This window comes from Microtus pennsylvanicus, chromosome 7 (genome assembly GCF_037038515.1).
Source record: "Microtus pennsylvanicus isolate mMicPen1 chromosome 7, mMicPen1.hap1, whole genome shotgun sequence".
Taxonomy (NCBI): domain Eukaryota; kingdom Metazoa; phylum Chordata; class Mammalia; order Rodentia; family Cricetidae; genus Microtus; species Microtus pennsylvanicus.
In genome coordinates, this window is record NC_134585.1 from 55,334,978 (window position 1) to 55,360,376 (window position 25,399).

At 53.1% G+C, this 25,399-nt stretch overlaps 1 protein-coding gene across 2 annotated transcripts in view; it reads left to right on the forward strand.

Moving 5' to 3' along the window:
- Nucleotides 1–25,399, forward strand: part of Tfeb (transcription factor EB) — a 53,444-nt gene that overhangs the window by 13,170 nt on the left and 14,875 nt on the right. Inside the window, exon 1 of one of the 2 annotated variants that reach the window (XM_075980898.1) lies at nt 18,397–18,459. The exons of the other annotated variant lie outside the window; for it this stretch is intronic. Coding sequence (XP_075837013.1) covers nt 18,455–18,459 — 5 coding nt within the window. The 5' untranslated portion in view covers nt 18,397–18,454. Of the gene's footprint in view, nt 1–18,396; nt 18,460–25,399 lie in introns of those variants that run through there. 2 annotated transcript variants of the gene reach the window in all.

A 25,399-nucleotide genomic window follows, 5' to 3' on the forward strand; every position in this document is an offset into this window, starting at 1 on the left:
TTTGGCAAGGGAAGTCACAGCCTGTCCTCTGGTCTGTTTGTAATCAGTTTGGGGACAGCACCTGTTCAGCCTCCTGTGGTCCCTGAGGGATGTGGCGTGGCCAGGAGATGACACACTATACTGTCCAGCCCCACTGTCACTCATCTCCTTGCTCTGGCCAGGTGTGCTCAGCTGTCCCAACAGGGCAGAGCTGACTGACTCTGCCCTGGGCTGACTGAAGCCTAGCAGCTGTCTGACTGGCACTGTTACTGAGAGGAGGAAGGAGGGGGCTTAGCGACCCAGCAGCTCGCAGCCATGGTCTTCAGCACCACGGGACACCCAAGTCTGTGTGTTCAAGGAGGTTGTTAGGGACAGAAGCTTCTGGAAGTCTCGGAGGACAGAGACAGGCAGGCAGACAGTGATAGACTGAGACCTGACTCTCGGGTGGGCCCTCAGCAAGGTGGCTCTGCCCCACTCCAGGTTGTTAGTTAGGGGTCACTGCTGCAGGTCCTGGAGGATTTCTTCCTGGACTGAGTCCTTCCTTCTAGGCATTCTGGAGTAAAGGGGAGGCCCCTGGGCCATTCACCTGCTGTGTAGAAGCCTTGGGACTGTAAGGTATTCCTACCTGGAGGCTGAGGACAGTGCATATACCCCCACCCTCCAGCTTCCATAGAACCTGGAACAGTCCCAATATCTATCTCTAGAGCATATTTTCTCTCCCCCTTTCTCTTTCTCTCTCTTTCTATTTCACTCTCTCCATCCACCTTATTTCTTCGTCTGTCTTCCTGTTTTCCTCATGCTCAGGGAATGACCCAGGTGAGCCTCCAGGTCCTGCTGTTGGGCCCTCAGAGGACTGAGCCAGGATAGGGAGGGGAGGGTGTGCAGACACATGCCTGACATTCACTCTGCCCTTCTGCAGGAAGGGGCATCCGAGAAGGGTGAGAAAGAGGTTGAGGTAGCCAGCTCTGGTTGGCCGAGGGACAGCCTGCAGCCTGGGCCACACTGGACACTTTGGGGGGTCTCCATCGAGAGGGCCCCAAGCATCGTCACACACTCTGGAACCATGACTAATGATAGGTTATCATCCAAGTGTTTCAAGCCTAATTATAGTGTTTTCCAAAGCCAGGTGTGGGAAGAAAATGTTAGAATTTCTATTGCTTTACCCATATCTTGTCCTTTCCTGCCCTGTTTTATTGTGAAATGCAGCACAGTTGCCCAAGAAGGCACAGATACTAAGTACCAAGTGACTGGGTCAGCAGGATGGTGAAGGCACAGATACTCAAGTACCAAGTGACTGGGTCAGCAGGATGGTGAAGGCACAGATACTAAGTACCAAGTGACTGGGTCAGCAGGATGGCGCAGGCAGTAAGGCACCCGCTGTCCAGCTCTGCGGCTGAGTCTTCCCCTGACTTCCTCAGGAGTCTATGAATGAGCGTGTGTATAAAAAGAATAAATAAATAAGGAGGGAGCATGAAGGGCTAGAGAGATGGCTCACAGTTAAGAGGATTGGTTGGACTCCCGCCACCCACATGGGGCAGCTCCGGCTCCGGGGCATGTGGCGCCCTCTTCTGGCCGCCAACGGTGCCTTGTACACTTGCACATACAAATGTGCACACACACATACATAAAGATAAAATAATTTTTTAAATGAAAGGGACTCCCCAGATAACAGACACCTGCATGGAGACACAGATGGTAATGTGAACTCTTATAAACAGGCCATGATGGCGCACACCTTTGATCCCAGCACTCAGCGGGCAGAGACGGGTAGATCTCTTTGAGTTCAAAGCCAGCCTGGTTTACATAGGGAGACTCCTTAAAGCAAGTAAACAACAAGAAGAAACAACTTTTCTTCCCTCCCAGAACTTACTACTATTTTGACTTTATTTATATTATTATTATTATTTGGGGTTTATTGAGACAGGGTTTCTCTGTGTAGCCTTGACTGCCCTGGAGCTCACTATGATAGATCAGGCTGGCTGGAATTCAGGTATCTGACTGCCTCTGCCTCTCCTGGGATTAAAGGTATGTGTTGCCGCCACCACCACCACCTGGTGTCTTATCACAGCTATAATTAACATTCCCATCAACTTTTTAAAATTATGTGCACATGTGTGTTCAGTGACTGCAGAGATTGGAGGAGGTTGTGGGGTCTGCTGGAACTGCAGTTACAGATGGTTGTGAGTTACCATGTGGGTGGTGGAAACCAAAGCTGGGCCCTCTGAAGAACACCGAGTGCTTTAACCCCTGAGCTGTCTCTCCATTTTAAAAGTAAATCTGTGTTTTGCATATGTTTGCTAGCAAGTGTATGTTACATAATTGGCATACACGGTGGGCCCTCCATCTTTGAGTCCCACATCTGAGCATTAACTGATTTCAGATTAAAAGTATCTGAATGGAGACTTCCTGGTTAAGAGGGCTTGCTTCTCTTTCAGGGCATTTAAGTTTGATTCCAGCACCACCCCGGGTGGCTCCGGCACCTTCTCCTGGATTCTGTGGGCACTGCGCTTCTGTGTGTACACTCATGCATAACAATACACCTGTATTTAATACATACATAGCTTCTCTTCCACTGGTCCCTAAACAATACAATCCTGTTAGGTTTTGGAGTAACTGAGGCATGGATAGGAGGATGCATTGCCTTAGATGTCCTGTATGTAAGAGACACCAAACATTTCTGGATTTTAGCATCCAAAGGGATCCTGGCATGAATCCCAAGAACACTGAGGAATGGGAATGACGGTCCCGTTTCTGAGGACAGGGAATGTATTTTTAATTAGGATTGGTCAGTTTCTTTCCTTTCTTCCTCTCTGTTCAACAATGTAAGGGGTCTCTGATCAAAATAGGGAAAGACCATTGCTGTAGTACTGGACAGCTGCCAGTGAGTCTTGCTGGAAGGGGAGGGAATGCCACTTGGGAGTGGCAGTGCCTGCTGTGGGGGTACCCTCTTGCCAGCCGTGGTTCTGGACCTCGTGCCTAGGGCATCTGTCGCAGGCGGAGGACTGTGTGCCTCCTGATGAATTGGGAGGCCCTTGACTTTCAGCCATTCCTAGGGCAGTAGTTCTCAGGGGGGAACAATTTACTGGGCAGAGCACGTTTGTCAGTGTCTGAGGACCTTGGCTAGTGACACTAAGAAGCATCCTATAAAGGACACAAGTTGTCCCACATCAGAAAATGGCCTGGTCCTAAGTTTCGGTAGTATGGCCTCTGAAAAGTTACTTAAGTGCCTTGTGCCTCAGTTTCTCCGTCTGAAAAATGGGGATGGTAGGGTTGCTACCTCTCTCCTTAATGGGGTTGGGGAAGCAGTTCTATAAGGACCCTAGGGCTACTTATGTTTCTCAGACAAGACTGGCTTTCTAGTGCGCCCCTCCCCCATGCTGTCCCTGTCCACTGAACTAGAGGCATCAGCTGGTGAACCTGGTGCTGTGGACCCTCCTGCAGGGAACCACCCTGAGGGCCCCAGGCTTTTGATGAAGACTGCAGAAATGTGGGGCTCCGTGGGAGCCCTGGGGCCCAGGAAGAGCCCCTTCTGACTTTGTCCTTAGCTGGAGTCCAAGGTTGTGGGGGTGATAAAGAGGTACTCACGCCGTTCTTTATCTGAGGCCCCACTGCAGGTCCAGGGCAGCACTGGGGCTCTGCACATCCCGTTCACATTCCTTCCTCTTTGCTAGCCCAGGGCAAGTCAGAGTCACCATCGTCCTTCTGCTCTGGGCTCCCCGCATCTCACTGGCCTCTGCTTTCTCCAGGAGTCCGCTCTCCCCACGACACCTCAGAAATGTGAACTCTTCCATTCTGGGGTACAAGTGGCTTGATTACTGCCTGCTCTTCCAGACAAATACCTACCTGTGGGCAAGGGGACTCACTGCCACTCCTTCACCGTCTGTCAGAGGAGAGGCCTAGGAGCCACAGAAGTCACCTGTGCATCAGAATGGCTTTCCCGCCAGGCTAAGTGCTTTGGCTCTGTCCGCCCAGAGCCTGGTGACATTTGGGTCTCATTTCTAGAGGGGCAATATAAGAGACCAAGGCCACAGGCGTGTGGCTAGCCGGGAAGGTGCAGGAGAACTTTGGCATTCTCTGGGACGTTTGTGTTGGCCATTGTCCCTCTGTGTCTCTCTCAGGGTGCCCTGGAGTGGAATTGGTGACTGAGAAAGGCTCTGTCTAGGACTGGAACTCGGGGTTGGGGTTGGGGAGGTTGGAGCCAGCCTGCCTGGGGAGGGGAAGAGGCTTTCGGCTGGAGCTTCCCTCTGTGCTGTGAGTAATCCCTGGCCACATTTGCAGCTCCCAGGGGATTGTGCAACTTCCTCTCACGGAGGTGCAGGGGGCTGGGTGAGAAACAGCACTGGGGAAAATGAGGAAATGACTGGGGCTTGAGTGGGGGAGTGGAGCTGAGCACCCCAGGGGCCTCCTTCCAAGGGGCACCCTCTCCTCTTCATCCTCTGCCTCAGCCTACTGGGCTGCGCTGGGCCCAGGGCAGAAGGGGAGAAGAAGGTCCAGTTAAGGGGGAGTGTGCCCAGAGCGTGGTGGGAATCACGGGGAATTAGGAGCCAGCCCCAGTTGGGCGTGCGGCTGCTCACTTCCCTAGACTTGTGTCTAGGTCCTAGTTTATAGGTCATGTAGATAGGATGTGTTAGTGGAGGGCGGTCCCGTTTCTGTTGGGTTTGGACCCTGGCCCTGCAGCCTTCCATCTGGGTGATCCTGGCAGGTAGCTTGCTCACAGTGCCCTGTATGCATGTCTAAGATGGAGGTGACAGGTGTAGCCCCCATCTCATGTGCTCATCATGGGCATTAAAGACAAAAGATCTCAGACGCAGAGTCTGGCACCTGTTAGCGTGTTTACCCCCCAGCCAATGTGTCTGTGCATGTGGCAGAACACTGTCCAGCGGGTATTCTGGAGGTCTACATCAGGCCTTGCCAATGCTCTACCATCCCAACCTTCAAGGGGATTATCTTTTTGCTTGTTCATTTGTTTGTTGTGTTTTTGAGGCAGAGTGTCTCTGTAGCTTTGGAGCTTGTCCTGGAACTTGCTCTGTAGATCAGGCTGGACTCAGATTCACAGAGATCCGCCTGCCAAGGTGATTGATTATCTTCGATGGAGAGCGGTGTGATATATACCTGGCTGTACATTCTGGAAGGCCTGGGTTGGTTCTCCCTGAGTTATTTACAGTGTGGCTCTGAGCCTCGGTTTCTTCATACCATGAGGACCCAACAGTTCCTACTTGTTACAGAGAAGGGAAGGACGAGGTCAGGTAGCATAGCAACAAGGGTAGCGGGCCACCTGCTAGACATGGAGTTGTAGCTAATTAGATGTGGAGGGAGGGCTCTTTTGAACTATGGACCAGGTCACTAATTAACTCATGAAATCAGTGCTATGGACTCCATGAACAGTTTTTTGCTGTTGCTAAGAAAAAGATTATGTATGTTTCTGTGTGAGTGTATACCACATTCATGCAGGTACGTGTAGAGACCAGAAGAGGGTGTCCCATCCTTCCTGGGGCTGAGGTCTCAGATGGTTGTGAGCCCCCTGATAGAGGTGCTGAGAACCAAACTCAGGTCCTTTTGAAGAGCAGGAAGTACTCCTGACCACAGAGCCATCCCTCCAGCCTCCATGAACATTTTTAAAAACTAAAAAGGAATAGTAGAAAAGGGCTGTGGAAGCCGGGTGGTTGCGCACGCCTTTAATCCCAGCGCTCAGGAGGCAGAGGTAGGCGGATCTCTGTGAGTTTGAGGCCAGCCTGGTCTACAGAATGAGTTACAGGACAGCCAGGATTACATAGAGAAGCATAAGGACGTGCGTTTGAATCCCACATAAAAGCCAGGAATGGCCACACATGCCTGTAACTCCAGTGTTGGGAGTCAGAGACGGGGATTGCAAGAGCTTGCTCGTCAGCCAGCCTTGCTGTAACAGAGAACTTCAATTTCGGCGAGATACCCTGTCTCACAAGAATGAGGGGGAGGGTAATAGAGCAGGAACCTGGTGTTCTCTTCTGGCACGTGTATGTGCACACATATCACACACACACACACACAATAGAACAGAACTATTTGAGTGTGTTGCACAGTGCCAGTAGATCAGGAACTTCTGTTTTGGAAAGCACTTGGTTTTGTGTGTGCGCCTCCAAGGTCAAATGAAATACATCTTTCTGTGAGTCATGGTTAAAAACTCCAGGGCTGTTGCCTTAGAGACTCCGAGAGGAGGAGAGCTGTGCGGGGCGGGTGTAGTGCCTATTGATTATGAGGCCCAGCACTTAACCCAGAGATGGCTTGGGGCTCAGGTTTCAGGGCCCAGTTCTTCACAAACACAGGCAGAGCAGCAGGGGTGGGGAGAGGAGACAGTTCCTAGCATGGCTGGTTGTGTGGTCTAGGGGTTAGACAGCCTCTAGAGAGGCTGTCCTTATTGGTGGAGGTAGCAGGCTAGGTGGGCATCGTCCGGGGACATTAAGAGGGGCTGTTTCTGTCACCCCCAGATGGTGGGGTAGTGTTGAGCAGTCATGGCTGCAATGTCCCGCCCCCTGCTTGCAGTAACTGGGGAGAAGCAGAGGGTTCTTTCCCCTTTTTCCCTTTTGCTGTGCCTCTGTAACCTCCTGAACTTTGTCTTGGCCTTGCAGCCTCAGCCGGTTCCAGTGAGCCTAGTTTGTGACCTGCTCCAAGAACCCAAAGCCTTTTCATTCCTTAAAGCCTAGCCTTGGCAAGTACTTGGCCCATTTTGGGCCTCAGTGTCTCGTCTGTAGAGTGGGCGTCCTAACCCACTGACAGCCTGCTAGGGCAATGCCCTGCCCATCTTGTGACTCAGCACTGATAAACGGGTGGCAGGAAGTGTGGGAGCTCCGAGTGGGTTACTCTTGAGGTCTCTCAGGCTGGGATGGCTGAGGAAGATCATGAGGATATCAGCTGCCTGTCTGGAGAATCCCCCTTCCTCCCCACCCTGTGACCGAGGGCAGTAGGAGGAGCTATGGGGAGAACCCTGGTCATGTCAGGCCCGGCTATCCCCTGGCTTTGAGTGGAGGAAGTTTGCTAAGGTCCCAGGGGGTGAGACCAGGTCTGGCAACCCCCAGCCTCTGGAGTACTCCTTTTATTGAGCTTCCAAGGGGCCCCAGCTTGAGGTTTATGTTGCCAGGGAGGGTTGGTGGCCAAAGTAGCCTCCAGTTTCCAGAAAGCTGTGGGCAGTTTTCTGTCTGCTGAGCGCCGAGCCCAGAGACTCGGGCGTGAGTCCCATGGCAGTGTGGTGTTTGATGAAAAGCTGTCCATGTTGAGAACCTGCTGCTTGACTGTGAACTAAGGGCTGCAAAGTTCTCTGTTCATGTGGGACCTGGACTCTGTCACACAACTGATCCGGTCCTTGCCCCTCTAGGTGGGGAATCAAAGTCCCCAAGTGGCTAAGAAGGAGGTCTCTGTGGCAGAAAAGCTAGCCTGTTATAGCCCACAGGGCTGCTAGAACTTTCCAGTAATGGTGACTGCTCTTGGTTTGGGTTCACTTCAAATTCTCGTGGCTCCTGCTGACCTTTCTACAAAGTCCTCCAATTAATAAACCCGAACCTCCCAGGCAGTTTTCTGTCAATGGCTTTGGTGGCCAAGCAGGTATGGAAGGTGGAATTTGAAAAGTGCAATATGGGTGGTGGAAGATGGGAAGTGCCCTCAAAGGGGGCAGAATCTCGATATAACAAGAAAATGTTACCCTGCACTCGGCAGTTCAGTGACCTATGATGTCTTTTATTTTCAAAATAGCAAGATCAAATTTTTAAATGTTATCACAGCCATCAATTATAAATATTTGAGGTGTCAGACATGTTAATTAGCTTGGTTTAATTATTCTACATTGTGTGACTATATTATAATACCAATTGTATCTATAAATATGTATGCCAGTTATTTATCTTTTTTTATATGTATGTTGAGTGCTTGCAATGTGCCTGTGTGCCACATGCATTCATGGTGCCCACAGAGGCCTGAGGAGGGCATCAGGTCCCCTGGAGCTTCAGTCACCAGTGCTTGTGACCAAACCCAGGTCCTCTGCAAGAGCAGACAATGCTCTCAACTGCTGAGCCATCTCTCCAGCCCCTATACAGCACAATGAGAGAGCTGGGCATAGTGGTGCATGTCTTCAGTTCAGTGCTGGGGAGGCAGAGATGGTGGATCTCTGGGTTTAGGGCCATCGTGGTCTATAAGGCAAGTTCTAGGACAGTCAGGGCTACGCAGAGAAACCCTGTCTTTTTGTTTTGTTTTGTTTTTTGAGACAAAGTTTCTCTGTGTAGTTTTGGAGCCTGTCTTGGTACTAGGACTGTAGAGCAGGCTGGCCTCAAACTCACATAGATCTTCCTGCCTCTGCTTCCCAAGTGCTAGGATTGAAGGTGTGTGTGCACCACTACCGCCTGACAAGAAAACCTGTCTTGAAAAAAACAAAGAAACAAAAAGGCAAAAGATGAGGACTGGGGTGGCCAGTTCTTTTCTGGACTTGTTAGAGCCTTTGGTGGACTAATATTCGTTTAAAATGAATTTTGCATGTGTATATGTATGAACATGTATGTGGTGTGTGTGTGTGTGTGTGTGTGTGTGTGTGTGTGTGTGTACCCTTGAGACAGGCCGTCTAACTGAACCTGGGTCTAGACAGGTCCAGCAAGCCTGTGCCCTGTTCCTGACACAGTACTGGGTTACAGACATCCACACCTGGCTTTTTGTATTTTTTCCCCTGGGGATTTGAACTCAGGACCTTCTGCTTTTGTAGGATGGTTACCTGCTGAGTCATCCTCCAGCCCTTCCAGTCCTCCTTCTGTCTCTCTGTTGTGCCTCATGGCGTTGAAGTCCTGATGGGCCTGGAATGAGGCTGTGACATCCCTAAGGCTGGACCAGGTGCTCCGACTTGATGACCAACACTGGCCTGGGACCCAGTCCCTCTTCTTCCATCCTCTTCCTGGACTGGCTTGTGCACCAAGAGTTCTGACCCCCTCTTTCCAGCCCCCATCCTTAGGCCCCAGCATGAGAATGTCTTGTGTGCCTAACATGTGGTTCCTGGGAGACACTTCAAAGGCTGGTGCATGGCGCTATGGCTTTGTCTTGCCCTTCTGTTCTCCGGGGCTGGGGCTCCCGTCTGAAATAAAACCCTCACCCTATCTTGCTGCATTGCTGTGGAGAGGAGTTCCTGTGGTAGAATGTGTGTGTCGCCAAGTCCCCAGATTCCAGCTACAGACGTGCACAAATGAAACGAGCCTGTGATTTCTGGAGGAGACCCCAGCCATGGGGTCCAATTGGCTAAGACTCCTCTGCATTCGCCTGCTTTGTGATATCGGTCCTGAGTGATACTGCTGCCCTCTCTGGTCTCTGCCCACTGATGACCTCTGGGAAGAGCCAGTCTGGCTGGCTCTGGAGACTCTTTGCACAGGTAAGCAGAGGAACCAGCCAGGGGCATGGCCGTCTTCTTCATGCCCTGCTGAGAACTGGTGTTAAGGAGAGAAATGTGCCTCAGTGCCTCAGTTTACCTCTTCACTGGGCATATCTGAAGCTCTCATGCCTGTTATCCCTACCTCTTGCACAGGCGCTGGAGATGAACTGTGCTGTGGATGTGTAGGCGCACACCTTGCCTGGCTGTGCAGGTGCAGAGACAGGGCTTCTCTGTGGGCGACGCGGGGCCCAGAGACGGGCTGGGAAGGGCAGGAGGTGGTGCTTCTCTGGCAGAGTTCTTTCCCGGAGGCAGTTTGCCTGCTTGTTCTTAGCTGTGACTCATTACGGACTCTATTTTTAGTTCTGGTTCCAAGTGTTGCCAGCATGTGGTGCACGGCGACCCCTGTGGATGGCTCTGGGGGCTAGCGGAGAGCCGGGGCGGCCTCCTATATCACCCCGTCACCACTCGAAGCTGGGTGTGTGGCGGGTGTCATGTTTGTGCTCCGGTGTTGCTTTCTCTTGTCATTTTATCCTGCCCCAGTGCTGTGGGTGGGGGCGGAGGCTGAAGGTCAGGGCATAGACTTCTCTCAGTAGCCATCAGTAGGTCCAGTTGGCCTTTGACCCCCTGCAGACAGGGGACTCAGAAATGGGGCGGCCAAGGAGGAGGTCTGAGGTAATGACAGGGAGATGTGGATGATACTGAGTACTGAGGGGCTGAGAGGGAGGATCTCTCAGCTTCCCTCCACATCGGATGACTCCTGGGATCGGCTATACCAGCCTTAGTGACAGTGGTGGCTTTGGCACAGCAGCAGCCGTGAGGGGTTAAGAGCACAAAGGTGGCTTGGAATCTGGGCGTATTCCCCACATTATTGCACATGCACCATGCAGGCTGTACTGCCTGGTCACACGCACGGGTGTGCATGGGGCTGAAGCCGGGGCTGTCAGGGAGATGGCTCTGGCAGCTTTGGAGCTGTGGAAAGACGCTGGCATTTGGAGCCAGGAGCCTTGTCCCCTATGGACTCCGTGACACACATGCCTCATCTGTTTCCTCTGGCCAGATGAGGAGCCAGAGAAAATAAACGAACCAGTAGTGATTCATTTCTTATAGTATGTGTATTGTTCCTTGGGAATTTCATATACGGTGTCTTGATCATGCACCCCCATACTTCCCAAAGCTATGGTCTTGAGAACATGGAGGTCCCTCCGGACTATCGGGTAGAGGTGACCCTCCCTTCTCCCCATCCATTGCTTTAGTCTAAGGGCTCCATGTGTCCTGTCTGCTGCTTCCGTGGGCTTGGGGCTCTCTGGTGGGTGACTGCCCACATCGCTGTCCTCTGCCCCTCATTGCTGACTCCAGAGGGTACTGATGGCACGGACCCTTTGGTGCTGAGTGTCCCTCAGTGCCGGACACAGATGAGCTGCTCTGGGGTAGCTGTTCTTCCACACGGGGCAACCTTGAAGACAGTGGTTATTCTGAGGCAGCTATCACAGGTGGAATGACCGTGGCTGGAGAGCCCCCAGACCCTGCACAGAAAGCTGTGAAGTGGCCCCAGCATGACAGCCCAGGAAAGTGGGAATGGTACACCATTCCTCTTCCTGCCCCTTTCCGATTCCCTGTCTCCTGCTCGGTCCAACTAACCTTGTGCTAGCCCAGCCCTGGGTGCCAGACTCCATCATAACCTTGAATGTAGGCTCCTCCCAGCCATCTGCTCATCTGTGAGAGGAAAGGTCGGTCTCCACAAGGTCCCACTGACCTCATGGTCTCTGAGCTCAGGGCACAGGAGCAATCTCTCAGGGTCAAGATGGTATGGTGCAAATGCACACTCACACACACAGACACACACACACACACACACGGACACACACACACACACACACACACACACACACACACACACACACACACACACCGAGACAGTATTGTGTGAGGCTGATGGGACGCCTGTAACCTGTTGTTACTTGATTAGGGAGATGGCGGTCTTTGGCCATCAGAAGATGAGTGGCCATCCATCTGTGTCTGATGGACAAAGGTTGTCACTGTGACATTTGTGTGTGACCTTTGGGGAGTGTGGGCAGAAGCCTTTGGGGCCCCACATTTGTGTGAAGGAGTGTGTGAAACCTGTTGTAGAGCCCCAGAGGGAGCAAGGGTGGTGAGCTCCTGGCACCAGGTGCTTCCCCGGGCTTCAGCAAAGGGGCCTGGTCCCATTTGGGCCTCAGCCTGAGATATAGGTGGCTTGACTTCCTCCCTTTCCCCGGGCCTTCAGGTGCTCTGTTCTCTCTCCTGCCTGCTCAAACCTCTCTTGTTCCTGGGGGAAATGGCTGCCTTTTCCTGCGGTCCAATGTCTTTAGTGCTTCAGCCTGTGGCTAAAGGAGATAATATGGGGACCAGTAGGCGTCGAGCCCCAGAATCCAGGCAACCCCTGCTCCCGAGGGAAGTGTCTGTCCAGTTCCAGTCTGGGACACTGTGCTCAACACCTGATACCAGCTGAGTGGTTTTCCAGCTTGAGACCTGCCAGGGAGGGGAGCAGGCAGCTGAACCTGCCCAACGCCTGCTTGACACCCTGGATGCAGCCAGCTGGTGACTCATTCCCCCAGGGAGGGTGCCAGCAACTCTCCCGGGGCACCCTAAGGGTATTTGTACAGGCTGGGTGTCCAGAAGTCCTGGGTGTCTCAGAAAACTTGTACAGATGGAGTCCACACCTGAGCAAGTGTAGAAGTAGCAGGAAGGTCCTACAGATGGGACCAGGCCACTCACTCTCTTGTCCCTCTACCATCTCTCTGAGTACTGGAGAGGCTGCAACCTCAGGAATACCCTGTTTCATTATGTAAGAGGTCCAAAATCCCTCCCAAGGGAGCAGGCAGCCAGCAGGTAGACTCGGGAGTCCCTGTTCCTAGTGCCTGCCCCTGGCCTGTCCCTTCTTCTCTCTGAACTGAGGGTAGGAAGTACTTGCTTATCCCTGCAGCCCCTGCTCCAGCCCTACTGCCTGGGACGGGTGGGAGGCTCTCTCCAGGGAAATGAATTCTTGGCTTGAACCCAGATGCTGGCCTGCCCAGCTCTACTCCAGAGTAATGCTGGGTGCACACACAGCCCCATTGTGTGCCTGGGCCTCAGGCCTGCGTCATGGACCTGGCACCAGCGCTATCAACAGCAGTGGCTCCCTAGTCTCTTCAGCAGCTCCCACTGGGGCCCGAGCCCTCAAACTCCAGTGAGGGGGTGGGGGACTGCTGGTCAGGAGAGTCCTGGGGCAGGGGCAGGCATGCTCAGCTGCTTAACCACTAGTCCCCCTTCCAGGCTGACCTTCTGAAATTGCTTGACTCCAGCTCTTCAGAGCCAAGCCAGGAAAGCAAGGCAAACAACATATCCTGGGTTGTGAGGGGGCCCGAGACGTGAGGATCTGGAACCCCCATGTCTGTGTAAAGCGAGGTAAATAACAATCAAGGATTGGTTGGTTGGTGGGGAGAGCAAGCCTCCAAAGCTGGAGAGCAGGCTCTGCCTCAGTTTCCCCACTCTAGCTGTATAGAGGTGAGGTGTGACTGAGACGGGGCCTAGAATTTTCTCCTGAGCGCCATAGACTGGCTCTGAGCCCCCACAGGCCTTGGTTCCACTGGGAAGCAGGACATTCTGCCTCTAGATGCTTCTATTCCGAGAGTCTGGCCTGAGTCTCTCTACCTCCTCAGGTTTCTAGCCTCAAGAGGCCTCTGCAGCAAAGGAGCCTGCTGTGGGCAGCCTAGCTCCACGCAAGAAGAGCCCCACTTCTGCCTTGTGCCCAAATCCAAAGGCCAAGGGGAGAGTCCTGAGACATGCCCTCGTGGAGTCTTCCTGCTTTTCATGGTTGGGCTTACTCAGGAGCCCTGTTTCCCACAGCCCATGTTCCTAGCCACCCCGTCCACCCTGGGTGTGAGGCCTGAGTCCTCCTTCAGTGCCTTAGCAAAGGGACAGGGCATTCTCAGTGACTATGGGACTGTGACGTGCCAGGGCTGGTGCATGGGGACAGATGGCAATGACAGCTGGGAGGGGACACACAGGCTGCCTCCTCCTGCAGTTCCTGCCGCCACACTGCTAGGCTTCTCACTCTGTGCCTTTCCCAACACCCTGACCTCATGACCTCGCCCCCAGGAGACGGGAGCGGATGTAACAAGCCCAGCGGTGGCATCAGTTACCTGCTGTCTGGAGGATCATAGGAGGTCCCAAGGAGAGAAACCCAGCACAGGCCTTGGGAAGTGTACGAACTAGGAAGCTGGCCAGGAGACTAGAGATTTGGGCCAGCAGTTAAGAGTTTTTCTGGGGCTGGAGAGATGGCTCAGTAGTTAAGAGCATTGCCTGCTCTTCCAAAGGTCCTGAGTTCAGTTCCCGGCAACCACATGGTGGCTCACCACCACCTGTAATGAGGTCTGGTGCCCTCTTCTGGGCTGCAGACATACACACAGACAGAATATTGAATACATAATAAATAAATAAATATTTTTTTAAAAAAAGAGTTTTTCTGGTCTTGCAGAGGACCCAGGTTCAATTCCCAACATGCACATGGTAGCTCACATCTACCTATTCTAAATCTAGGAAATCTGACCCCCTCTTCTGATTCCCGCAAGCTTTGGGCACACGTGTGGTACACATACATACACACAGGCAGAAGACACACACATGAAGTAAAAGAGGATTGAAGAACTGGACAGGAACTTCTCAGTGACTCGGTTTCTCTGTGGAGTTCCTTGCTCCCTAGTCTTATTGAGAAGGTCCCATGAAGACACACATGAGGGCCCCAGGAAGTGATGTTTGCAGAGGTCAGGAGTGGGAGCAATAATAGTACTACAATCAGAGCTGCCTCGTCAGGTCAAGGCTGGGGACCACCTGACTGTGCAAACCTGGCGCCCTGAGTTTAACCCTCAGAACCCGCAATGGGAGAAGAGAAGTGGCTGGAAAGTTCTCTGGCTGCTGCACCAGCGCTGTGGCATGCAGTGGCATGCATGCGTAGGCGTGTTCCCACGCAACAAAGAGAATAGAAACATACTGTATACACCTATCCATCCATTATATCCACCTAGAGTAACTATCAATCTATCCATCTATCTATTCGGCCTCTCCATGTATCCGTTCATCATCCACATGTCCATCCACCCACCTACTTGTTCCGTCTATGAATGAATGGTGTTCATTTCTCAAGGTTTATTGAGCGCTCAATCTGCCAGATGCTGGGTTATAAACTTTACCCTTGGTCCAGGATGGAGGGTATTTCATTTTAGGGACCAGGAACCTGGAAGTCCATCAAATGAGATAAATTCATGAAGCTCTCACAGCCAGTAAGTGGGATTCAACCCTCTCTGCTTCAGAACACATATGCTTTCTAAAAAATGATTAACACTATTATTTTATGTATGTGAGTGTTTGCTTGCATGTGTGTCTGTGTACCATGTGTGTGCCTAGTGCTCACAGGCCAGAAGAGGGCTTCGGATTCCATGGAACCAGAGTTACAAATGGTTGTGAGCTGTCATGTGGATGCTGGGAAGAAGACCTGGGTCCTTGGCAAGAGCAGCCATTGTTCTAAACTGTTGAGCCGGCCCTCCAGCCTCAAAGCACACGCACTTGATGGGAATCAGATGGCGTCCCAAATGCCCCCTCCTGAGTTCTAAGCACAAAGGCAGTGTTAGCGAACCAGCGTCCATCACACTTAGGTCCTGTAGCACAGCGTTGGAGTTCTGGAGTTCTACCCTAGAGGCGCGCTGCAGGTGGAAGGCAGTGCCAGGTTTCCCAGGAACCTCCTGTCACCATCACCACCTTCGACATGCAGTGTTCTTCTGCACGTTAGCATTTCTGCTAAGCCCTGCTTCTTCCCTCCACCCTTACAGCTCGGCTTCTAGGCACATTCTTACCTGCCCACAGGTCAGGGTGTTCTAGGTACACATTTGGCCACTGCGTCTGGCTCTGGCAGTCTTTCCCAGTGACTGATGCTCACATTCTGCCTTCTCGGGGGGCCCCCTCAGGGAAGTCAGCTCCTGTCACTGGCTCATCCACAGCTGGCCCTTCTAAGCTTAAGAGCCAGCAGCTCAGTTTCAGGCCAGATTCCTACTGGCTGACAAAGAATGTAGCTTTAAATAGTTTATTTGGGAGGATTCCCAGGGACTACCTGGAAAAGTAGGGTCCAGAAGTCCTGGAAGGGCAGGGAGCTGATAAGGTGGAGGTTATGGAGGTGTGCTCTTGGCTCCCTGTCATGGGCAGGGGTCTTAGATCATGCTCTGAGGTTACCCAGGGATGGCTTGGGAATGTGGGGGTCACTGGGCCAGATGCTAATGCCATCATTTCTGACTGCATATGATAGTGCTCAGGTAGACTGCTTGGGGCCACACATGGCCAGGAGATATGGCCCTCAGCAGCTTCTGCTGGACTTACCCAACCCAGCCAGGTGGTCAGGCCAGCCCTCCTGCCATACTCCCTTAGGGCTGTGTCCAAGGTAGTCCCTTAACCCTGGGCCAGTCACCTGCTGTAGTTAGTGTCTAACAGAGGTGGAGAACCTACCAGTTCCCTTTAACTGATAGAGGAAGCTGGCAGGATCTTCCTCTGCGAACATTATGTGTTTACTCCATTCCTGACGCTGGCTAGCTCTTTCCTAGTCTCACCAAGTGAGAGAGCCCTGGATGTTCTGTTTTCACTTAGAAAGATGTGTGGCTACGCTAGGTGGCACATCACCTGCAGCCAACAGTCCCCCTTTAAAGAGAAAAAGATGATTGTTTTTTGTTTTTTAAGGTAGGGTCTTTCTGTGTAGCTCTGGCTATCCTGGAACTCAGTAGGTAGCTCAGGTTGACCTCGAACTCGCTTCCTGAGTGCTGGGATTTTAGGCATGTGACACCACAGCCCGCTAGCAGTCCCTTCCAACTTCCTGAGATGGATGCAGCGGCCATTCTTCCTTTCCTTTACTGCCCCTGCCTCTTCTGCGGGACCATGGCTACCTTCGACTGCCCGTTAGTCAGTGGAGAGTGGAGCCTTCCGGTGCCCAGCGCAACAGGATGCCGTCCGTGAAACTTGGTGTGGGGGGATTGGTTTTGCAGAGTCAGCCCTGATCATTCCTAGTCCACTTTGAGGAGAAGGGTCGCATCTCTGGTTCACCTCTGCCTACCCTAGCCCCGCCAATCTTGGGTTATGGCTTCCTCCTAGTTGGGCCAGGTAGAGAGAGCTAAAAGAGGGAGTGGCGGTTGTGGGTGTGGCTTAGTTGGTAGAGTGCTTGTCTAGTGTGCAGGAAAGTCTGTGTTGGATCCCCAGCCTGTAATCCAAGCCCTTGGGATGTGGAGGTCAAGGTCGTCCTCAGCTCTGTAGTGAGTTTTAGGGCAGTGGGGCCACGTGAGAGGCCCAGTAAGACAGCCCCAGTGTGAGCTGGTGAAGGGCTGGGGCTCGCCATACATCCCTCTTGAGCAGGCACGCTGCACAGATTTCTCCCTTGCTGTCACCTGCAGCTCTTCTCTCTTGATGTTTGGTCATGGTTTGCATGTCTTGGTGGTGGTATCGGGCACACGCCTGTCACTGTGGGCCACCCACCTCACCACTGACACTGTTTACTAGGAGTCTCTTCTCCTTACTCACTGATACAGGTGGCCATGCTCGTTCCAGGCTCAGCTGAGCTTCTGCTCAGGAGCCATAGGTGGGCCTGTGCTGGGTGCTGCTTTCTGGGCCTCTCAGGTTTGGGCTCAAGCATGTTCCATCTGTGGTAAATCTGCTGCTGGAGTCACGCAGGTTTGGGCTCAAGCATCTTTCATATGTCGAATCTGCTGCTGGAGTCACACCCCTGTGAGCAGAAATGTGACAGTTCAAAGTCCTGGAGGAGGCAGAAGGACATGGGGAGAACGATAATTACTAGGGGCAGGATGCTGCTCCCACCCCAACATATGGTCAGGGTTCTTCTCTGCCGCCTAGGAAGCGCAAAAGGCTGGTGTTTAAGGACCAGCAAAAGGTAGAAGTGGCTGGGGGAAAAGACTTCCATGTTCCTCTCATACCTGCTTGTGGCCCCAGGGGAGAGCTGCAGGTGGCTGGCCTGGACTCAGCTCTGCAGCTCTGTGAGGCTGATCTGGGAGGGTCCTTTCACCTCAGTAGAGGAGAAGGTGGCTTTCAGGGCAAGTGTCCTCTGGCTTCCTGGTTGGCGGGCTGGAGAGGTCAGAGTGTTCAGGCAGTGCAGGTGTAAGGCAGCTGACATTCCTGGAGACACCCAGGTGGGCTAGCTGAGACCAGCACCCTGGCAAGGGAGCCCCTGGCCTTGGTGCCCTGTTGACTCTTCCTGGAGCCAGCTCACTCTTGGGTAGGGCAGGAGAAGAGGGTGTGGAGCCAGGGAGAGAAAGGCCCCTCTGCTGAGGGTTCTGAACCACTGCTTGTGGTCGTCCAGTGGTCTCGTCCATACTGGCCACCCTCTCCTGCCCCCACCGGGCGTGAGTCAGATCGAAAGCAGAAGCAGCCAGACACCGTGCCGGGTGAAGCGAGGCAGAACCAACTGTGCTATTTTGGAACCTGGTTAATTCCCCCTCCAGCGCCACCACCTCCTTTTTCTCAGAGCTCCTGTCCTTTCCTGGTCCTCAGCCCTCTGCCTTCCTCAGGGGACAGTCGGGATGGTACCTGGTTTTCCCTGGTTTGCATGGGGGTGGTGTTAAAAATTCTCCTGTCGGAACTCCCTTGCTGGCTAAGTAAGAGGGGCTGGCTTCTAGGGGACTGGTCCTTGGGTGGGTGCTGGGGCGGAGTGCCCCCTCCTGGCGGGAGCTGGCAAAGGCTAATGACCCTGCCCTGCCCTGCCCTGCCCTGCTTCTTTCACCAACTCTCGGCCAGCTGTCAGCTGTCACTCCCAGGGTGGGAGCTGACTAGAACTTCAGGTGGGAGCCTGTCCCAGAAGTCAATCTCAGAGGGGTGGGGGTGGGGATTTCCAGACTCAGAGGGAAGATATTTTAGGGTCACAGGCCTTTTCATAACCTGTGAAATCACTCTCTGAAACGGTCCTAACTGACCCCCATAGTAAGTGGCATTTTTATTAGGAATGGTAGGCCTGTGCAGGGTTCTGGTTTGGGTCCCATACTTTGGGATTTCTGTAGTGTCCACATGACTTAGGTGTCCCAGAAGTCCAGCCTGCAGTGGTGAATGAGGTCAGTGGGATGTGGGATGGGGTGCTGATGGTGGGGGTGCTGGAGGAAAGAGCGGTCACCTGTCCATGGATAGAGTGGACAGTGGCCTCTCCTGAGTCTGTGTAGCTGGAGGCAGGTATGGTTGCCACTGTCGTGTGTGTGTGTGTGTGTGTGTGTGTGTGTGTGTACTTGGGAAACCATACAGTAAGTACTGAGCATGGGCGCCTGTCGGGGGACCCTGAGGTGACAGTGCCACGTTGCTGTCCCTCATTCAGCAGCCTGGCCTGATGCCTCTCTGTCTCTTGAGAGTGAGGCTCCATCAAGCAGGTAGCCAGTAAGAACAGAACGTGGGTCCTTGTCCATCTTGGGTGAGTGGGAGTGGCATATGGCAGATGATAGGGGGAAAGCATTGTGGAGGCAAGAGAAACTCCTTGGCCTGCTGTGTGTGTGTGTAAGGGGGGGGGTCTTAGTGCCTGAGGCTCTGTGTGTCTGAGTGTCCTCTGTCTCAGAATTATTCTGCCTTTTGGGGTGTGTGTGCTTGTGACAGGGAGTATCTGTGGATGCAGTGGTCTGTATGAGCGGGTTTCTTCACGCGGTTCTTCCTGACTGAGTCTCAGTACCATCTCAACTGCTCTTCTGCTGTCCCCGAACACTGAGTGTGGGAGCTTCGTGCGCTGGGCCTAGCCATGGATGAAGCAGCCAGCCACCCACACTCCAGCCTGCATTTGGCTCAAGTTCATAGTGGAGATTATTCCTGTCCTGTGCCCTTCTAGGGGCTGGACCACTCGGGTCTGACCTCCTTCTTGTCACCGGTTTTCACCCTTGAGATCAGGTGACCAAATCCCCAGGCCACTCTTGAACTTACCACATCCTTGAGGATGACCTTGAATTCCCGATCCTCCTCCCTTCACTTCCCGAGTGCTGGGGTTTACAGGCTTGCACCATCACTCCCTTCAGATCCTGTGCTGAGGGATGAGGACATAGCAGGCCCCTAGCTAGAGCTGGACTCCAGCTGGTAGACAGGCAGGGAGCTGACCGTCTCACAGGTACACCACCCCTCACCCGCTCCACGGAAGACAGCTTTGTTGCCGTCTATTTACAGATAGGGAAACTGAGGCTCCAGGAAGTTATGTACCTGCCTGCATACAATCACACGGCTTTGAAGGGAGGCCCAGAACTCATGTACACTCCACTGAACCTCAGAACCCAAGTAGATCTCACTACATCCGGGTTCTCATGCAACTGTCGGGGACTGCAGTGTGAGGTGTGGTCCTTGGTGGGAAGGAGGGGTAGAGGGGCACAGTTCTGGAGAGAGAGGGCTGGTGTCCTGCCCCCACCCGCTTCCGTGTGCACATCTGGGCAGCACATGTGTGTGGCTTCAGAGAGCGATGCTCCGTGGCCTGCCTGCTGTGTGATCTCAGGCATCCCTCTGCCCCTCTGTTGCCTCTTCTGTAAAATGGGTGTGTCGTGCCCCTGTCACAGGTTGGTGGGGTTGTTTGGAGGAGTCAGCAGTATGTGGCAGCTCAGAATGATGCTTTGTGTGTCATTAGCTCTCAGGGAGAGAAATGATTGACATGGCTGTGTCTGTTCAGGGGTGTGTTCTCCTTACGGTCCCATGCCTTGTTGATTTGTTTGGTATTACAGGCAGAACCTGGCTGTTGCAGTTAGGAGGCTGTTTCTGAAGCTCTCATACAAAAGTATGAGGAAGTAGTGGGGGGCAGCAGAGGCTGGGAGCCAGGCCAGGGGTGCTCTGTGGATCCCTACCAAACTCAGGGAGTATGACAGGGGGACAGTGACCCTGAGGGCTGTTAGTAGCCCAGGAAGATAGAGGGAGGCCTCAATAGAGTTAGGCGTTGGACCCAGAGCCAGAAGTTGCTATTTGACAAGGAGCTTTTCCAGCCCCAAGAAAGGGTTCTAAGAGGCTGGGGTGGGACAGGCAGCTTGGTTCCTAAGACCCTTACAGTTCTGGAGAAGAGCTTCTAGAACCTCGGGGAGTGGCAGTGGATTGCAGCCCCAACTCTGTCTGTCGAAGCCCTGCAGTCCTACCCACCATGTATACCAGATCTAGCCTTGAGTGCATCCATGCTGCCTGAATTTTCTCTATGCCAGACCAGGCTGGAAGGAGTCTCTGAGGGGCCCATTAGCTTCATACAGGGAGCCGAGGCCCAGAGAGCAGGGTTCACCTATCCTCTGTGCATCTTCCACGGTACGCTGGCCTTGGGTGAGCTGGAGCCTTTGTGACTTGCCATTGTGAACACAGTTGCTTCTCGCTGCAGGGGAGGCACAGGGCATTGGTACCTGTGGTCTTGGTTTGGAGTCCCCCTCATCTTCCCTCAGAGCTGGACTCCCTCACCTTTTGCATCAGGCTCCTGTCCTGTGTTGGGCGTCAGCTCTCTGACTCCTGTGATCGTATTCTGCCTGACACTTTGGTGTCACCCCAGGCATCAATGGCCTGAGAGCCACATAGATAGTCCCCAAGTCCTGGTCTATGTCTTCTTGGCCGGAAGGCTTGGAGTGACTTGAGTCTGGTGATGTCTGTGAGAGCCAGAGGGTTGGTGCCCAGGCCTTTATAGGGGCTCTTTGTGGAGTTTACTAAGGGGAGCATTGTGGGTAGGTGGACAGAACTGGGGGTACAAGAGGTGACGGTGGGGAAGTTCTCCTGCTGAAGGTAGTGGTGGCGTCGGCTTTGGGGAGGCTGAGCTGTAGACTTGCCCTGCAGTGTGAGATCAGACAGGCCACTTTCCCCTGAGCTTCAGTTTCCTCTTTTGTTAGAGTTGCTGTTTGTCTCATGAGGTGTCTGCGGGGTGTACACAAGGCCCGATGTGGGCCATGTCTGAGGCTTGACATGTGGGGGGCCATGTCTGAGACTTGACATGTGGGGGCCATGACTAAGGCCTGACATGTGCCGGGGGACTCAGAAGTGTTTGCAGAGCCAGAGGAGAGATCTCTGAACATGTGTGGGGACTCAGAAGTGTTTGCAGAGCCAGAGGAGAGATCTCTGAACATGTGTGCTCTTGTCAAGCACAGCACGAGCTCGGCGCCTTCCTGGGAAGTCTGCTGAGTGGACCGACAAATGTGAAACCTGCTCTCGCTGTGAGCTTTCTTCTAGAAAAGCTTGGGAGCCTGATGGGTGACCAGCAAATTAAAGGACAGAACTCAGCAGACACAGCGGATACTTGAGTGGCTGGGAGCCTGAGGTGCAGGGCTGGTCCAGTCCCTTGGTCCACTCAGCCAAGGGGACATGTGGCATGCCAGCTAAGGGACAGGAGAGAGGGAGAGGGAGGATCGGCAGATGCAGGTGAGCAGGCAGAGAGACAGGGTCTGTGTGGAGGCTGAGTCCGAACCAAGGACTTTTCTCACATCCCCTCCCCACACTTGCCTCGGCTACACATCCTTTTCCTGCCTCCCATCTTCCCACTTTCAGTGACTCTCCCTATAAAAGGAGTCCAGCTGGTCTCTGAGGGTCAGGACAGGCGTCTCTATGGTCTGGGATTGCCTTTGAAGCTGTTCCCTGTGTGCCCAGTTGCTCAGGTTGCCCCGGATTCACAGGCTGGGCAGGCAGGAGGTGCCAGCTCCCACCCTTTTCTGTGGGATGGGAGCTGGGGCCTGGGTTGATGAACCTTTGAGAACTGGAGGCCACCACAAGGCCGATCAGAAACCATGCTCTGCTCTTAGCCGCCTCCCTTTCCTTCTCTTCCTACCCCTTGTCTTATGCTCTGGCCAGGGTTGGAAGCAGTGTGCTGTAAAATCCCAGCTACTCCTGAGGCTGAGCAAGAGGGATCGTGCCCCAAAAGAAGGCTGAGGCTATAGCTCAATGAGAATGTGGGAGACCTGGGGTTCAATTCCCTGTACCTCAGAAATAAAACAGAAACAGGACTGGAGAGATGGCTCAGAGGATAAAGTCCTTTCCTACAGTCAAACCCCAAGAACCAGTCTGCATTCCCTGAACTCCTGAAAACGCTAGACTGTGCAGTGTCCTGCCTGTAATTCCAGCACCAGGACTAGGTGGGCACAGGATCCCCGAACCAAGCTGGCCAGCTAGACCAGCCCATAGCTATGAGCTGAGTTCAACTGAGAGACCTTACCTCGGTGACCAAGTTGAAGAGAGGGACCAAGAAAGACCCCTGATGTCAGCCTCTGTCCTGCATACACATGTACATGCCACGCTCATACACACGCGCACCACACTCATACACACACACATATGCACACCTTGCACTTATACACACACTTCCACACCACACACATCCACACCACACACTCATACACACACACATCCACACACTCATACACACACACATGCACACCTCGCACTTATACACACATCCACACCACACACACATCCACACTACACACTCATAGACACACATGCACACCACACACTCATACACACACACCACACACTCATACACACCACACACCACACATTCATACACACACACTCCACACACATCCACACCACACACTCATGCACACGCACTCCACACACATTCACACCACACACTCATGCACACGCACTCCACACACATCCACGCTACACACTAATACACGCACACCACACACATCCACGCTGCACTCTCATACACGCACACCACACACTCATACACACACACCACATACTCACGCACACCACACGTACATCTACACCACACACTCATGCGCATACCACACACACATCCACACCACACGCACACGCACTCCACACACACATCCACGCCACACACTCATACACGCACACCACACACTCATACACACACACCACACTCACGCACACCACACGTACATCTACACCACACACTCATGCGCATACCACACACACATCCACACCACACACTCACGCACACGCACTCCACACACACATCCACGCCACACACTCATACACGCACACCACACACTCACGCACACCACACACTCATACACACACACCACACACTCACGCACACCACACACTCATACACACACACCACACACTCACGCACACCACACACTCATACACACACACCACACACTCACGCACACCACACACTCATACACACACACCACACACTCATGCACACCACACACTCATACACACACACCACACACTCATGCACATACCACACACACATCCACACTACACACTCCATTCACACCGCTCACCTGCCCACATACATGTTAGAAGAGAAAAGCAGAGGCAGGCCCCTGGCCACCCCAGCCTCTAGTCCAGCAGTGGACCCCACAGGCTGAGCTCCCTGTGGTCACTCACTGTTCTTGGGATGGGTCAACCTTTCCTATGCTCATGTTTGCTCAGGGCCCCATCTTTGGAGTCTCCGCATGTCTATTTCTGGGCCTGCAGCTGTCACCTGTGAGGGTCAGGTCTGTGCTAAGTGTTCCCACTCAGCTAAGTAATGGCAGGCCACATTCTGCATGACAGCCCCGAGTGACTTGGAGGCCAGTGACTGTCAGCTTAGATGCCATAGGCTAGCCTGGAGAGGCCTTCAGGGTGGGGCCTTGGGGGGGGTCCTCAGGTGCCTGGGGATGCCCTCCGTCTACCTCAGAGTGGGGAGTGCAGGCAGGAGAGGCCCGATGTAGGCGTTTATGAGCTACATGGTTCAAGTTTGTGCATTTAAAAATTACATTTACTTGTTCGTTAGGGGGCTCGAGAGTGCCACAGTGTGCATGCGGGAGGTCAGAGGAGAGCGTGCATGAGTTGGTCCTCTCCTTCCTGTGTCCTGGGAACTGAACTTGCGCCATCACCTCGGCAAGCGCTGTTACTCACTGGCCTCAAGTCTGTACGTTTCCTAGGGTCGATTAGGCATCTATAAACAGAAGAAAGACCCAAAGGCAGCTCTCAACTGCCTGTAACTCCTGTTGCGGAGGATCTGATGGCTCCTTATGGTCTGTCTCCATAGGCACCTGCATGTACTGGTGCACATATGGATGAGCAGGCATACACACACATACATAGAAATAAGAATATGTAAAAGGGTATAAAATGTTGGGGCTAGAGAGATGGCTCAGAGGTTATGAGCACTTGTTACTCTTGCAGTGGACCAAAGTTCAGTTCCAAGCATCTACATGGTGGCTCACAACCATCCATGACTCCAGTCCCAGGATGTCTGACCGCTGCAGGCATTAGGCACACATGTGGTACATATACATACATGCACATCAATTTTTAATTAAATAGATCTTTTAAAAAGTGCACACCACTGATCTCATCCTATTTTGGTACAAGACACATTCCAACCAAATAGTGCACAGATACTTGGGCCTTTCACCCAAACAGTGCACAGATCCAGGTGACACCAGTGTGCTGTTCTCCAGGGTAGGAGGAAGCTGAGAGTCTTGTCGCTACCCTTCCTGACCTCTGGGAGCTGCTGGCCAGATGCTGGGATTGTAACGTGCTTTGCAGGTGTCTCCAATATTCTAGCCCCAGCCTGCCTGAGAGCCTGGGGAACTGGGAACTGCTCTTCTGCCTCTCTAAGGCCCCTTGCTGTGAGCTTCACAATGAACACAAACTTTGGGAAGGAAACCGTCTTTCAGAGGCTGCTCTCTGCTTGCCTTGAGCCCTGGTTGCGTGGGGCAAATGGATAGGTACCTGGAAGGCTCCTCTTCCTCAATGGAACAGAGACAAGGGGCTTAGGCTGTGGAGATGGCCATGGCTCAGGTAGTCAGGCACAGTAGCAAGCATCTCTAACCCCAGTGCTGGGGACACAGGAAACGGAGATAGGGGGGTTCTGGAGTTCATTGCTCAGCCAGTCTAGCCTATTGGATAGTTCTGGATCAGCGAGAGACTTAGGAGGATAGGTAATGTCCACCTCTGACCTCCATATGCATGTGCACACACATGCAGGCACGTCTATGTTCACACAAGAAGAAAGCTTATTCAAGGACGTTACCCGTGAGCTCAGATACGATGACAGTGACAGCTTGTGTAGTGGTTTTCCATAACCAGGGTGTACGCTGTAGAAAATCTGGT